General features: G+C 41.3%; 1 protein-coding gene across 3 annotated transcripts in view; it reads left to right on the top strand.

Annotated features, from left to right (window-relative positions):
• The window catches only part of LOC308146933 (ADAMTS-like protein 1), a 91,068-nt gene that overhangs the window by 60,407 nt on the left and 14,635 nt on the right, over window positions 1-16,026 (top strand). For all 3 annotated transcript variants that reach the window (XM_080518940.1, XM_080518939.1, XM_080518941.1), the window contains 11 exons: window positions 4,425-4,470; window positions 4,747-4,983; window positions 6,111-6,237; window positions 6,680-6,754; window positions 9,382-9,539; window positions 11,694-11,805; window positions 11,923-12,061; window positions 12,143-12,193; window positions 12,276-12,480; window positions 13,603-13,750; window positions 13,951-14,035. In XM_080518940.1, the coding sequence (XP_080375066.1) occupies window positions 4,425-4,470; window positions 4,747-4,983; window positions 6,111-6,237; window positions 6,680-6,754; window positions 9,382-9,539; window positions 11,694-11,805; window positions 11,923-12,061; window positions 12,143-12,193; window positions 12,276-12,480; window positions 13,603-13,750; window positions 13,951-14,035 (1,383 nt within the window). The remainder of the gene's footprint in view (window positions 1-4,424; window positions 4,471-4,746; window positions 4,984-6,110; window positions 6,238-6,679; window positions 6,755-9,381; window positions 9,540-11,693; window positions 11,806-11,922; window positions 12,062-12,142; window positions 12,194-12,275; window positions 12,481-13,602; window positions 13,751-13,950; window positions 14,036-16,026) is intronic.

The raw sequence follows: 16,026 nt of genomic DNA, 5'->3' as shown, positions 1-16,026 counted from the left end.
AATAAAGAAAAGCTGGTAAGAATACAAACACTGCGGCACGCGAGGATGATAATATGCCTTCAGACAGGATCTGCTCCATCATCACTTTAATTGTTTCACTTGCAACCATGTGTTTGTGGATATTGCCGTTTGACTGTTGGCTGTTGTACATACACAAGTGGATACCCCAAGAGATTTATGTTTTTCAAACGAGATTTTAACCCAATCTTCTAGTTTGAAACATGGTCACCATGTCACCATAGTCAAGATCCCTTCTTGATTGATCCCCGTAACATTTGTAAACAGTGTATGAAAAGTTAAAATAAAGGGAATAGACACATTGAAACACATTAAACTGAGAGATCAAAGTGTCATTAACGTGTCGATTACATGATTACAGCGTGACAAGATTAGCAGTGAATTGTAAGTTGACCTTCAGATAAATGGAAACAAGAAATGGGCAATTTGTAACCAGGTCCCGAAACATGATTTGAGGTAATCTCATCTATTAAAGAAGAAAGTCCAGACTGATTTTCATTGAGATGCCACATTATGGCTTCAATATTCAAGCTAAATCATGTGGGAAAATCCCGCAAATCAAACTGTTCCATTTCCATAGGTGCTCTAAATACACTGAATATCCACGAGGGGTCAACTGTGAAGCTGTCTAGACAGCCATATGACACTAAACCTTGAATTCCTCAGTGACACTAGTGCTTCAGTAAATGGCTCAGACACTTTCTTCCATGAGTCAGAAAAGGAAAATCGCCGTCCCTGGATTAAATGCCACATTTGATAACTTTATATTTTATTGAATTGAAGCTCTGCAGAAAGATCCAGGCCACATTAGGCGGATTCTCGCCGCTCATCGTCTCAAGACAAACGTTGAACATCTTGGTCCTTTTATCCTCCTGCCAAAGTCACCTGGTTAAGTTATGCGTCAAGCTCGTCCGTTAGGCTGCAAGATTAAAGCAAGGGGCCAAGTGAAGAGGGTAAAGTGGCCAATTACAAGTGGGTTTGAGAAACAAGTGGGGAAAAAAAAGGAAAGAGAGAAGGAGCGAGACAGTATGTTTTCCATAGAGATGTTGTCACATTTATTGGCTGGGAAATAACTGCTGGGTGACTTCACTGCATTCCTACATTTTACAGTTCCCAGAATGTAAGTTGCTAAAGGTAGCTCGCTTGGAGCTCTGCTGCTTGAAGCCACCGTTGGGGACGGTGGAGAGTCCAGAGTGAGCGCCACCAGTGAGATCGTAAAACAGTGCAACCGTCTCAAGACAAACTGACAAAGCAGCACAGATCATACTTGAGGTCACCACAGAGACACATTGTACCATGTGGTTCTCCCACAGCTCCATAGCCATGAATACATCCGTGCAAGGGGGGAAGCGAAGGGCTCTCAAAACCTCAAACTGAAAGTGCCAGACACCCCCTGTGCTGCACTGTAAACACTGAGGCCAAGAGCTTTTTGTGGTGTTCGTTTCATTATACCAGCAGCTGCCACTTCTCCTTTCTTGCCCGGAGTTCTTTGGTTAGGCAAACCTCAGAATGCTACTGGCTGTAAAAGCAATTGACGGGTTAAGAGGTGTGTGGGACGTGAGCTCCGAGTGGGATGTAGGTAATGTACGCACATCTCGGTTTAGTTGGGTGTGTTTATAAAGTTGCGTGTCCTTTGGCAGTAGCAGCAATATCCAGGGTTCTCATGCAAACGGTAGGACTCTCCATGCATCTCGCGCCATCACAACCCGACTGTTGCGTGGGAATGTGGGAGCAAGTAGCCTGGCCTCGGGTGGTAGATCAAACAGCATCATTAAAAAGCACAGCGCAAGGCCTCTTGTGCCCCCCTCCCACGCCCACATACGTGTGTGTGTGCGTATGGCTGGAAACGGGCCTGCAACACCCTCCAAACCAATACCACCGACCTCCAACTTCTCCTGCAGCTGAAATGAGCGAGTTAGTTAACCTCTGCACATGCAAAGTAGCGAGTACACACAGGATGTCCTGGCCCTCATTAGTCCCATCCACTCAGCACACATGATCATAAAGGCCATTATTAACAACAGCGTCGCTGCTGCGAGGCAAGTGTGGACATATGGATTGGGTGTTATAGCAAGAGAAACCGCTGCTCCGATATTTATGAGTTTGGCACGTAATCCTCTTTTTTTTTTTAGCATTTAATTTATGAAAAAATTGAAAAGCTGAACTTTATTCTGAGCCAGAAAAGAGCAGGAAGAAAGGCACATCCAGAAAGTAATGCAGAAAGTTAAAAAGTTAAAAGTCCAGTGACAATAAATGCTTGTGGCAGAGTTTAAGGTCTTTTATTTTTTTTAATGCTTGAGGGATATAGAGTGAAATCTTTCAATCTTTAATTGACTTGGGACTGGCACCAAGATTAAACCAGTGACTCTTAACTGGAGGTGACCGCCGTCTGCATGGTTTTTGCAGGGCAAGTCCACCATCACCTACTGATTTTACTGAGCATGTGTCAAGCCAGATACTAAAAAGGAATTAGCTTGTGTTGAGGATATGGGTGTGTGTGTGTTTTATCACAATCAGGAAAAAAAACTACAATAATAGTGACGTCTTCAGCATCGACCAAACCACAATGAGTCGAGATAAAAGGAGGGTGTGCCACTTGATATTATCCCACTGGGAGCTATAACTATTGGCCAAAATCAATCTAATCAAAGGTCTCAGGTTTTCTAAACTAATCAATAGCAGAGCACAAGACAAAAGCATATTTCAAGCAGTATGAAATCGGTGTATCAGTATAATGATGGAGGTTATGGGGCGCTGCCTGCACTTACTTTCAATCGAGTAAGAAGACTTGATGACATATATATATGGACAGCGTGAGCCAGACAAATCTACCTCCATACTCAGTGTTATAACAAAGGACTTATTCGAAATTCAGTTGAGTGTGGATTTTTCTGCACACTTGACAGAAAATAGAAGGCCATAATCTGTGAGTTATGCTGGTCGGTTCCCCTTCGTCAGTGATGACGCCATGATGAATCCTAAGCCCTGCTTCTACTCCTGCCCAGCCTCCACTTCGGAGTTTCCAAATTCAGAAGGAAATGAAAGAGGAAATTCATTTTATTCCCCTTAACTTTTGAACACATCTAGTTTATATATTACTTGTCCCAGTGTGAGTTTCCACACCGATTCAAATCTTTGCTACCTGTCTCTCAACTCTCCGTCTTTGAAAGTCTCTTGTTTGGGTTCCAGCCTTGTGACCTGCTGTTTGGCTTGGCAGAGGGGGCCGTCTGGATTCATCCCAGGCTCTAATGCGCTTGCCATGCCACACACTCCACATCCATTCCCTCCACTCTCTGGAATAATATTGTAAAAATCCTTAAGCCTACGTTTATCCGCGAGTCCGGACTCGGCGACGTTGCCTCCAATCAGGGTTGTAGATTAGCTAAGGGCCGACGACACTGGAATTCCTCTTCGGTTCCCGAACTCAAAAGAATATCTTCTGATTAGTTTCCACTGGGGTCCCGGATAATTGGCCTATCAGAGGCACCATCAATGGTTTATCATCGCTCGGCATCAAAGCACAAAGGAATCCTCAATTTCAATAAGTGGTTTGCTCCATAATTTGGGCCGAGACACTGCAGACTGTCATGCTGAGAGTCGCAATCCAAAATGCTCCAATCTGTTCGGCAGATACAGACTGTGTCCGCTTCAGTGCTGCATTTGCACTCCTTTGGCTTGAGTGGTGCACGGATTTGTTTATAGATGGGTACGAAAAGACAAATGGAAGTGCATTTAGAGTGTCTCTTCCTTACATTTTCCCTTTTTGACACTCAATATATCAGCATTGTATCTTCAGGCTGTTTCTTCTATTTTAAACATTTCCTTTTTTGAATGGAGAGCCTCACAGAGCTGTGACTTTTTGTGAAGTTGTACTACATGACAGTTCCAATGTCAAAGATTTATTTAGTTTTTGTTCCCAGTGAAAACAAAAATGCTTCCGAATGTGATTTTCATCCCTATTTACTCCCTGGATCCTCAGTAGAGTTGGCCATTTCATGTCACCCTCAGAAAAATGCTACGTTACACCAAGGTCACAAGTTCATCTCCTTCAGGTTATCGTCAAGAAAAATAAACATGATTGTAAGATTACTTTATTCAAACTGTGTTGTCTTATCTGAGTGATTCAGCGTCCCTCCGGTCTGAAATCGCCTCGCCTTTCTGCTTCGTCACATTGTGTCTGTTCGACTGTTAAAGCTTTGCAAACACGCCACAGACTCGTGTTTGTGGGTTCCCACATTATCGCTAGAGGATTCCGCTCGCTGCAGAGCAATTTGAAAAATGAGACAGAAGTCGGGGGGGATGAAACGCCAGCTGCTTCAGGCCAAGATGTTTCGAGCACATTGTGGTTTGTTTTATCGTTCGACTCGCAAAGCCAGTTACCAGCATCTTCTCTCTTCCCTCCGCAGGACCTGTGAAGGGCAGAATATCAAATATCGCACATGCAGTAATGTGGTAAGCTTGCAAAGCTCTTTTTTTTAATGTAATGTGTGTCAATAGGTCTTTCAAGTGGTCTGTGGCTGAAACAAATAGATCTGGTAAATTGTAATTGACCAGAGAGAGAGAAATACCAAGGTTTAGTGCCTAAAGGTTGTAATTTAGTGATCTAGGATGAAATTGTCAGAGAGAAAGTGATCTGAGCGTTATAAAGTCGTCACTCCAACGACGTGATGCCGCCTTTAACTTTCATCTCGCGCAGTGGCCTGTTTCTCATTTGTCTTTCACCACCAGGACTGCCCCCCAGACGCCGGCGACTTTCGCGCCCAGCAGTGTTCAGCTCATGCAGACGTGCGATACCAGGGTCAGTACCACGAGTGGCTGCCCGTCGACAACGACCCCGACAACCCCTGCGCTCTCAAATGCAAAGCCAAAGGCTCGGGCCTGGTGGTGGAGCTGGCTCCAAAAGTGCTGGACGGAACGCGCTGTTACACCGAGTCCTTGGACATGTGCATCAGTGGAGCCTGCCAGGTGGGGGAACGAGTCATTGCACTGTATTGTTTTCCATCATCGAGCATTTCCAGCATTTATTTCTTTTTGATTCATCTTTTGTTGGGACTCAGGGTCGACATGGGCCTGAGAGAAGAAGAACAAATATTGAATTTGCGCATTCATTCAGCATTTTGACGTTATAAATGTTTGTTTTTTTTGTTCCAGAAGAGATTTTTTGAAAACTCCCCAAAATGTATTTCTTTTTTTTTTTTTTTATATCTGAGGAATGTATCATTCAGAGTAGAAGTTTCAGATGTCACAATGCCTCAAGCTTAGGTTAAAATAGAGACAGATTTTGAGATCACGAAGACATTTGCCATGTGTTTATGCAGCTTTATGAACACTTTCAAGTAACAAAACATCCAAAGCATTTGTCTTTAAGCTTGAACTATCTGCCATCTGATGCATCTCAATGTTATGACACATTTAAAATCCTACAAAAATAGACTTTCTGAAACTGATGAAACTGGAACAATAAAGAAACTGCTGCCAATTCAAAATAGAATCATGTCCAAGTTTGCAGAAATATTCCTGTTGGAATTCCAATATTTGGAAAAGTCAATTCATGACCACATAAACCCAAAGACGAGCAGTTCTTTGTAAAACTACATTTAATAGATTTTTGTATTTATTTTATATGTTTTGAGTGACACTGGTCCTCATCCAGAGCCATGCCAGCTGTTTTACAAATGAATACTCAACGAGACTAATATTCAACTTGAGTGACAGTCGAGGAAATAGTTTACAGTGCACTTTTGTGTCGGTTGAATAGGTTTAAGTCCCGAGGTGTTTGCTTGTGTGGAGTCAATTCCGGCGTTTTAATGCACGCTCTGACAGTGCTTACAATCACATGGTGGTTTTGGTGTTGCCTTACTGACAGGAATTGCAAAAGAGTCCATCAATCAACTGTGGATGGTTTCAGATAATGATGAATAAGAAAAAGTGGGACATGTTGTTGGTAACTCCATCCGTTTAAACAGGATCTCTCGTGATATATTATTAACATAAACAATGGATTACTTTTGGGTGGTTTGGGTTGCTCTATTTCAGCATTTGCATGTCTTTTTTTTAAATCTGTTGTAAGACGTTTTGTTTTTCATTAACAGATCGTAGGCTGCGATCATGAGCTCGGCAGCACAACAAAGGAGGACAACTGTGGCGTCTGCAATGGAGACGGTTCATCCTGCAGACTTGTACGGGGCCACTACAAATCCCAGCATGCTTCAGGAAAATGTAAAGAATCTTTCCTCTGTATTTATTTGCATTTTTGAAAGTTCTCTTATTTTTTCTGTTCTTTTATTTTTTTTTCTGTGGTTTTAACTTAGAGGGCAACTATATTAATGCTCAGGAACTGAAGGCTCAAAAATTCAATTGCAAGCTGATTTTAGTGAGAACGCTTTAAAAATGTAATATCTTAACAAGTTTTACTTACATTTCTTTGAAATGTATTTCACTTTTGTTTCCAGAATTATGAACATGTAATACAAATTCACTCAAGTTTTCCTTTCAGCAAACTTTAGCATGTTTGCTGCTCATATAAAACAACATATCTGATATAATAAGCTTTGTATTTGTTCATTATTGAGTTTTGGAAAGTGCATGTGCCATGTGTAACCATGTTCTCTTACTTCATCACACATGTAATCGACCGTGTTGTTTCTGTCTCTCGCTCCAGCTGAAGACACAGTCGTCATCATCCCCTACAAGAGCCGTCATGTCCGTCTGGTCCTGAAAGGCCCGGATCACTTGTGTAAGTCCTGGTAGGTCCAGGGAGCACATTGGAATGTTTAATTTAGACTGTGCTATGTTTTTAATACATGCATTATATACATTCACACACACAAAAAAACTATTGTCGATTTAATTCCAAATAAAGTGTTCCAGAAGACTTTGTGATAAAGCAAACACCATGAATCATTAAACTTGAAGCATAAAACAGCTCAGCCAGTGGCGATATACAACAGCTTATTAGGTAAGGATCATCTATATTAATATATTTATATATACTTTTTATTATTTATTTATATTTATTTTATATTCATACATAAAGAACCCAAAAGGCAGATTTTAATCATTAACAGGGATTAAGACATTAGAATGTCATATTATGGTAAATTGAACATCATTAGAAATGTTTCATTGGACTTAATAACACAAAGAAAGTGGTTTTAACTTACTTTTAACGTCAGCTACCGGGATCTTCTTGCACAACCATCTCCAGGGTTTCCAGAGATTGATCCGATAGAGAAAAGTCAACAGTAACTTAAGTAACAACGGTAAGCAGAAGACCATCTCCAGTCACACAACATGTCAAACCTTGAAGACCACCCCCGGTACCACTGCTGTCAGCTACAGGCAGGAAACTGAGGCTACAGTTCACACAGGCCCGCCAAAATTCGACAATTCAAGTTGGGGGGGAAAAAGCCTGGATCTATTCTTCCCTGCATCAGTTGTTCACATCCTGCCTGAGTAATGTTGCAGAACATGTTTATTACCAGTGTACCATCGTCTAATGGTTGACTCCAGCAGGAAAACACACACCGTGCCACAAAACTCAACTCCTGTAATGTGATGAATTCACTTTCTTCCACATTTACCAGATTTCAATCTAATGAAGCACCGTTGAGACATCGTGGAATGAATCATTCACATCATTGTTCGCTGCAGATTTGTGCAGCCTGCAACTGTGTGAGACATCCATATCAATAAGAACCAAAAACTTTGAGAAACGTTTCAAGCATTTTGTGGAATTTCTGCCAGAAGAACTAAAGCAGTTCTTTAAGCAAAAGAGAGTTCACCCCAGTGCTACCATGGTGTACCTATTAAAGTATACGTATGTATTGAATTGACTTCATTATACTGAGAGGTGTGTCTGATACTTGGACATATGTGAGAAGGGATCGCTCACATAAAAGATCCCAGCTTATACTGCTGATGTCAAAAGTTCCATCGTCAAACTCTGCCCCGCATCAAATTGATATCAAATGTTTCTCCTTTCGACCAATTCTTTGCTCCATGCTCAGCTTACCGATGGATTCCTAAATGGACATATTTTTCATTAAATATTTCCACCCACTCTTTTTGCCTGGAGGCACTTAAATTGCAACCATCTGTTGACAGATGATGACTGCTGCTGGTTACGGGTTGTCCCTGTGTTGCTTCGCTGTTTTTCCTTCAACGTGCATGCAACATCCAGGAATTACACAAGACCCTGTTAAGCCAGGGGTGATGTGAGGTCAAACATGGAGGAGGAGGGGAGCTTACTGCGGTGCTGGCCTGCTCGCAGACCGACGTGAGCCCCCAGGAAGTGCCAGAGTGATCTCTCCAAACACAACAGTCGGACTGTGTTCTTTGCGCGTAACTTTATCTGAGTGGGGCTTTGTGTCGGAGTCTCAGCGATGAATGAAAGTCGTTCCTTGAAGCTGTTTGTTGCTTTACTCACGTCTTTAAATCATGTCTTTCATTTGCCGTTTCTTTCTGTTAAAATAATGATGACAGACTGATGGGGAATACTGTTAACCTGTGGCTAAAATACGGAGCGCTTCAGGGGGTCACATGGATTCCTTTTGGTTTTTAGAAGAAATCGTGATAAAATATGAATAATTTGAGGGTAGAACTGTCAGATTTATTTAAAGAAATGTCTATTTTGAACTAAATGTCGGTGCGCAAGAGACAAGTAGATGTTATTGCCAAACCAAAAGTGACAGTTTGGACGGTTAGCATGATTTTGTACAATCATAGTTGAGAGCGAGTGCAGCGTAATATGTTTCCTCAGTGAATTAATACACCGGCTGTGCCTCCACCATGCTTTTGAGAGGAAAACTACACAAAAATCTGTCAAGAAAAGCTTTTATTTCCATCAAATGCAGCCCTTTTTATGTATTATTACAATTTTGGCTTCAGTTATAACATGTTGAAAGGATTTTTTCTTTTTTTAAATGCTACTCTTTATTGTAATAAATTATAAATAAAATCATTGGCAATGACAACAATGGCTCAAATGTCCTATTACACTGTTGGCGAGTAATTATATTTAAAATGGGCAGAATTACTACATGACTGGCAGGTATTTTTCAGGTTATTGGACATTATTACATTATTGCTTGTTTTAGACTCCAACAGCTGCTAACAATACTACAATGTGAAAACATGAAGGAATCCGGCATTCAACCAAAGTTCCTCTTGTTAAGCTCTGTTTCCCGTTTTGAGTTCTGTTAAGGGGGGGTCACCCTCACACACTTTGAATAACCTTGCTGAAGAGTAAATCATGCTTATACCTTCATCGTTATGGGGTTGCTGAAACCTTAGCAAGGCAAAGTAAAAGTCAAGACTTCTGATTACATGTTGTGACCAATGTTACCATTGTGCTTCTTTCAGATGTGGAGAGTAAGACTCTACAAGGGGTCAAAGGTGACGTGTCCTTGGATACATCAGGGCAGTACCACTTGGAAAACACCACCTTGGACTACCAGAAACTCTCCGATAAGGAAGTCCTGAGAATCTCAGGCCCGCTCGGAGCAGATTTCACTGTCAAAGTAAGAGCTGAAATGACCTTTTTAATTTAATTTTATTTTATTCTATTTGACTTCACTTTACTTGACGTCTTTCAGTTTCTATTTTATTTTCTATTTTATTCATTGGTAATTATTGCCCTGTTCATGATGAGATGCTCAACTTGGTGAAGACATGAAAAACACTTTTCTCTTGCGTAAACACTGGACAATGAGCCTCTTTACAAGACATTGAAACACTAAAAACTGTAATCGGATAATAACAATAATCTGATCTATTTACATGCACTTGAGAAATGGCTCATCAGGTAGAGAGAAACACGCCTCAATATGTTGCTCAGTAAGTGCTTGACTTGTAAATAAGCAGTGAGTATTTTTGGCTGAAAAAGTGGTCTCCCTCCTTATCGGGCAGCCGACTGCAGACTTTTGACAAAGATCCCAATCAGCTCCTCTTAACTCAACAACTGACATCACTGAGACCTTTTTGTTGGGTTCACTATAAAGCTGTAATTTCAGGCACAAAAAGGTCAGTTGACACTGCAGCTGAACTGAAGTGGGTTCAAATCAGGTCTTTATTCCTGTGAACTCCCCGTCACCTCAGAGCCGATAGGTTTGAGATTTAAAGATATTTGAGGACGTGTGAGCCACTTTAATAGGAAATTCAAGCTATTTCTGTCTCTGTTAAATGTTGAAGCATATGTGTCATGAATTAATAATAGTAACACACAATCCAGTAGTTGGTTTTGGCTTAATAATGTGAAATGATTTCATGTTTTTTGGCTGCCATGCTCACTATTACTCCACAGACAGTGTAATGCCTTTTGATTAAATGTGTTTTTTCTCTCTCTTTCTCAGTGGTGTAACTTCAAACCTTAAAGAATAATTGCAGTTTGTCCAGTCAGTTTTTTCCCCAAATGTCTTATTACATGACTCTTCATAAATTCAGTAATTTTATAGTGCCATGGATACAACACATTTACAAAAAACTTCTCAGACTGGGTCAAATGAGTGGACATTAAAAAAAAAATCAAAAATTATACAGCTCCCAGAGTGAGAAAGGCTTATGAAAGCTTTCAATCTCATAAACACAAGTGAGACCAGACAATAAATAGGAATGGCTGAGGCTGATATCTGAGAAGCTATAAATGCATAGTTTTCTAATCTGCTATGAGGCAGACAGCCAGTTCATATCACAGCACTGGAAAAGGGGAAAATCCTATTTGAGAATTTGCCAGACAGTCTTTCCATATAGTCAGCGCACAAATGTGAACGACTGGCAGCACAGTCAGTTCATGTGTATTGTATTATTGTGTGTCAAACACAAGGCCCGTGGACCAAAACTGGACCGACAGAAGGTCCAGTCCAGCCTGCAGGAGGATCTTGAATCTTGTAAAATCTATAAAAGATGATTTATAGTCTATTTGACTGTTCTCTTTTACAGTTCTTGCCACAGAAGGTCACTGCTTTGCCCATAGACTTGGCTATTTTACACGCTTCCTGTTGCATCTGGGATTCAATCCCATATCCCATATCCCATAATAATAATAATTGTATGATTATTTATTTCTTGGAATAATAAACACCCGTTGGGAGTGATAATGCACTAACTGCTGTACTACCACTAGTGGGCCGAAAGATATTTATACAAGTTAACGTGTGGTTAAGCTAAACCAGGTTTTTCTTGCCTGCCAGCTTGGTTGTGAGCTGCAATTTAATCTGATTTCCCAGTTGAATAATCACAGTTAATCAAGTTATAGTGAAAGTTCTGACCTCCATAAGTTCTTGGAAAACTTTAATTGCTTGTGGCCTACCAGCACCACAAACCACTAACTGCTAATGATAAAAAACATTTCGTTGACGACACAGTAATGGCTGTATGGGATCATGTGATTGCGCTTTGACCGATGTATGTCGTAACCCGTTTTAAAGGCTTAAAAACAAAACAGAAGCTCTGTAAGGTACTTAGCTTATGTTGGACAATCGTCTATTTACAATGCAAGTAGAAGGAAATGACTCAAGAATCCCACTGGACTGTGATTATTTTAGGAGTGAGTTGTAGAGACTGAACCATATATTTGGGTAAAAGAACTCCATCAACTGAAAGGTTTGATCCTTTGACATTTGTATGAAATCTCTGGAAATGATTTGACGGTGAGCTTTTGAACTCGGTTTGTGTAGGTGAAGTTTGCCAGTGGAGCAGACAGTGTGGTCCAGTATATTTACTACCAGCCCATCATCCACCGCTGGAGGGAAACCGACTTCTTCCCCTGCTCCGTCACATGCGGTGGAGGTAAGCCGTACTGCCGTTCTTCCTCTATGAACTTTAGTCCAACTTAGACTCGGGTAACTGGAGCTGTATATCATATATATAGCCTGTTATACATTCCTGGTAATTTCTCGTGTGTAGGTTACCAGCTGACTTCAGCCGAGTGCTTCGACCTTCGGACTGGCCGGGTGGTCGTGGACCAGTATTGCCACTATTACCCGGAAAATGTCAAACCGAAGCCGAAACTACAAGAGTGCAACATGGAACCATGTCTAGACAGGTTGGACACGAGAGCACAGAGAACTAAACTTTGAATTTTACTTCAACAAATCATAATTTCCCTAATTCTTCTGCCTTTTAGTGATGGCTACAAGCAGATTATGCCATATGACCTCTACCACCCCTTGCCGAGGTATTTGTTAAGCGACGATGTCACACGTGTGAATTCACCCAATAGAAAACCTCCATTGACCTTCGTCGTTCTCTGATGTCAGGTGGGAGAGCAGTCCCTGGACGGCCTGCTCTACCTCTTGTGGCGGCGGCATTCAGAGTCGCTCTGTGTCATGTGTAGAGGAAGACATGCAGGGAAACATCACCCCAACAGAAGAGTGGAAGTGCCTCTACTCTCCCAAGACGGCCATCCTGCAGCCCTGCAATGCCTTCGACTGTCCCACCTGGCTGGCACAGGAGTGGTCACCTGTAGGTATCCTTCTTTTTTCTGTTTGTAAATAATTGCAAGTGAAAGAACCTTCAAATGCTAAGAAAGATTTGCCAGAACTGAATGGTACCTAATGACACAATACTATCCTTTTACTGCTTCCTATAAGAAGAACTCCTAGACCATTCATGATTCAGAGATAATAACCGTTTGGCCATTTTGATGGCTCCAGGGTTTTTTTTGCATTTGGGCCACCGATTCATAGATTCATAATTTAACGTGCTACAATTTGATACCATGAGTTTTTCAGTTTTGCCAAAAACACACAGTTTTCTTGAAGAACTGCCAGACGTTCAAAGTGGACATAATCCTGCAAAAAGGAGAGAAGCACTCATTCATTCATCCAAATTAGAAATCAATCCAGTCTATTTAGTCGTAAAAGGTTTGAGTACAACACATTTGATCAAACAATACATAATGACTACAATTAGACAAACGTTTCTGTCCTCGCTGTAGCAGTTGTTGCGTAGAAGAGATCAAATATTGGCAAATCTTTCATTTGGCTGCACAAAGCTGGCTAATATTTCATCCATGAAGAAATTTAACAAAAATATCCGGCAAACAACAGGCAGTCCCACTTGAAATCCCAACCGTCATAGAAAGAAAATAAAACACAACTTTGGTTTATATTAAAGAATAGTTTTGTTTCCCTTCTAATCCTTTAGACCACTGCCCCGGGATCGGTCTCATCTACCTCGTCAGCTCACTTTAATTCTTAGAGCTGCTGTTTCATTAACCAATCCCACCATAAATGTCCCACTTGACTGCCTTGTGGGAATTTTTCTCCCTTCCCAGTTAAACAGGCACATGCAGAAGCCCAGGGAGCCGGGTTTGCGGCCCCCTAAAAACCTGCGATGCTGTTTATCTTGCACATTCTTCCACCACGTTTAAAATGCTTGTTTTGGCAAAGGATACACAAAGTTCGCTCCTGAGCTCGAAAGCTGCGGGGAGTTTTTAGAAGGTCCCTCTCTTGAGTCAAAGACAGACTTTCAATCAAGGACAAGCCAACAGATGTAACCACAGGGGTTTACTTTGATTAGAAAAAAAAAAAGACTGATAGGCCCATTATCAATCAGTAACTAATATTTACCTGTTGTCATCAGTGTACAGTGACATGTGGACAGGGTCTGCGCTACAGAGTGGTGCTGTGCATCGATCACAGAGGTCTCCATGCCGGAGGCTGCAACCCCACCACCAAACCCCACATCAAGGAGGAGTGTCTGGTGACCGTGCCTTGCTACAAGTCCATAGGTAGGTGAGGTTTGGTGGTCATTTTTTTCACGTTTCAGCCAGGCGAGAAAAGTTGCAGCATGATTATATGGGATCACATAATATTTCATTGCTCAGCTGTGTCCGGAAGGACATTGATGTACATTACAAGTTTGTTTGTTGGCAAACTAATACAGCTGACAGGTGGTAAGTTTAGTTTTTCTTCTGTTATGTGCTCTCAGATACATTACCTGTCGAGGCCAAACCGGTATGGCATAAGCAGGCCATAGAGCTGGAGGAGGAGGTCACTGTAACCGAGGAACCAACGTAAGTATTCACAAAACACACACACACACACACACACACACACACACACACACACACACACACACACACACACACACACACACACACACACACACACACACAAGTAACCCAAATGCACAATCTTGATACAGACTTGGGTTTAGCGGTTCTCACAACCTCAGCAGGCAGACTTTGATACACAATGAAGCAGTTTAATCGTCTAACATACACAAAAGGTAATACCTAACAAATTCTAGAAACCATACAAAGGGAATAACAACAACAGTTAAATATGAAGCTGCACAAGATATAGAAAGGGCTGAAATGACTTCTAGCAGTGTGTACCAGACGGAGTGAAAGAAACTGGCAACCCACAAGACCAATACAGACACACATAGGATGTGGGGAGACAATGAGGCACTGCTGATAACACTCCACTGTCATTAGTGCAAGATACCTGAGGCCAGACGTCCAACACACCACAGACAAGGAACCTGAAGACAGACGCCAGCACAGCCACAGCATGAAATGTGCACAAACAAGCAGTCGCACACAGTCGTCTGATCTGCAACATGACGAACCGTGACTTTAAAACATACGGGAAACACATTGAGTACACAACTCGTGAATCCAAAACGTAACATGATTGTGATAATTGATAGCATCATTGTGGTTTCAGAGCATCACTGGTTGTTGCATCATTCCATTAAAACCAAAAGAAATTGCAGTTCAAGCTTCAAAATGTACTTTCATTATGAGATTATTTGAGGGTTTCTTTGATGCTGCAGTCGTTATCCAGATCACAAAACCAGTTTGGAGCCACAATTTACTGTTTGAGGTGCAGATTCTGGTAAAACCATCACAGGCCCGTTTGTAATTTATTATTATGCGAAGACGCAACTGTGAAAGCTATAAGAGATTCTCAAAGTTCAGAACCCAAAGGAGGGATTTCATGCTGTAAATTTCCTTCATGTTTAACTGTTACTCCTCAGAAGTAATAAAAAAAAGCAAATGTCAGATAAACAGTTTCCACAACAAATTTTCACAGGCTTTGGAGTTGCCTGGCGGGGTGAAAGGGAAGCAGAGACAATGTCGTCACACAGCCGGTCATGTGTGTAGCAATTCTCATTAACATGGAGCCATAAACAGTTCGACTCTGTCCAGTTGTCTCACACTTTACAATCATATCAGCTGTGCAAAGTCTTTGCATATTTGTAAACTATTACTAAGAGTATTGGCTCAAATATTTGGAAATGTATCGCTTTATTGGCTTTATTACATTTGAAATGGCGCAAATGATTAGGTTGCTTGTTATTAATAAAGTATCAGCTGCTACCACATGTAAAGATGAATTTGCACCTGCCAAAGTTGAGTGCAAACGGTGCTTCAGCTATTTGTATGGACACAACATGTTGCTTTTTTATCTGCCAATTATCAAAACCCTCAGGAACTCAAGTAAAATGGATATTGTGAAATGACCAAGGAAGCAAGAATATAGGAAAGCTTGTAAACGCCAGTGCATTATTCAAGTTCTCCACAGTCCAATCTGTAAGTTCAAAACTGACCAAAGCCACTCATATTTCATCATTTTAGCATTCCAGATGAAAAGCTTTCTTGATTTCTCAATAAAATTCAACCAGCCTGTTTTCACATCCTTTATCCCAGGGCAACACTAGATGTGTGTTATAAACATAAAACATGTACAAAACACCATAAACAGGGCTCACTGTGCACATGTTTAACATGCGTGAGCTTGGATTCTGTGACTCATTATCATATTATTGTTATTTGGGAAGAAATGCGGAACTTACCGAATATGGCCAGGCTCTGTCGCTGGAACGCAGCTCGATCTCCGATTCCAGATGTTTTCGTCCCATGTTTCAGTTGTCTGTCCTCTGAAGATGGACAATATTTGGACTGTACCCAGTGTCTTGCATGACTTGTATCATCAGCCATGTAAGCCGTTTCAAAACATCTGTAAGTCTGACTGACTGAGACATGCCAAAACATGG

This window comes from Blennius ocellaris, assembly GCF_963422515.1.
Source record: "Blennius ocellaris genome assembly, chromosome: 23".
Taxonomy (NCBI): domain Eukaryota; kingdom Metazoa; phylum Chordata; class Actinopteri; order Blenniiformes; family Blenniidae; genus Blennius; species Blennius ocellaris.
This window is presented reverse-complemented; position numbering and strand designations above follow the sequence as displayed.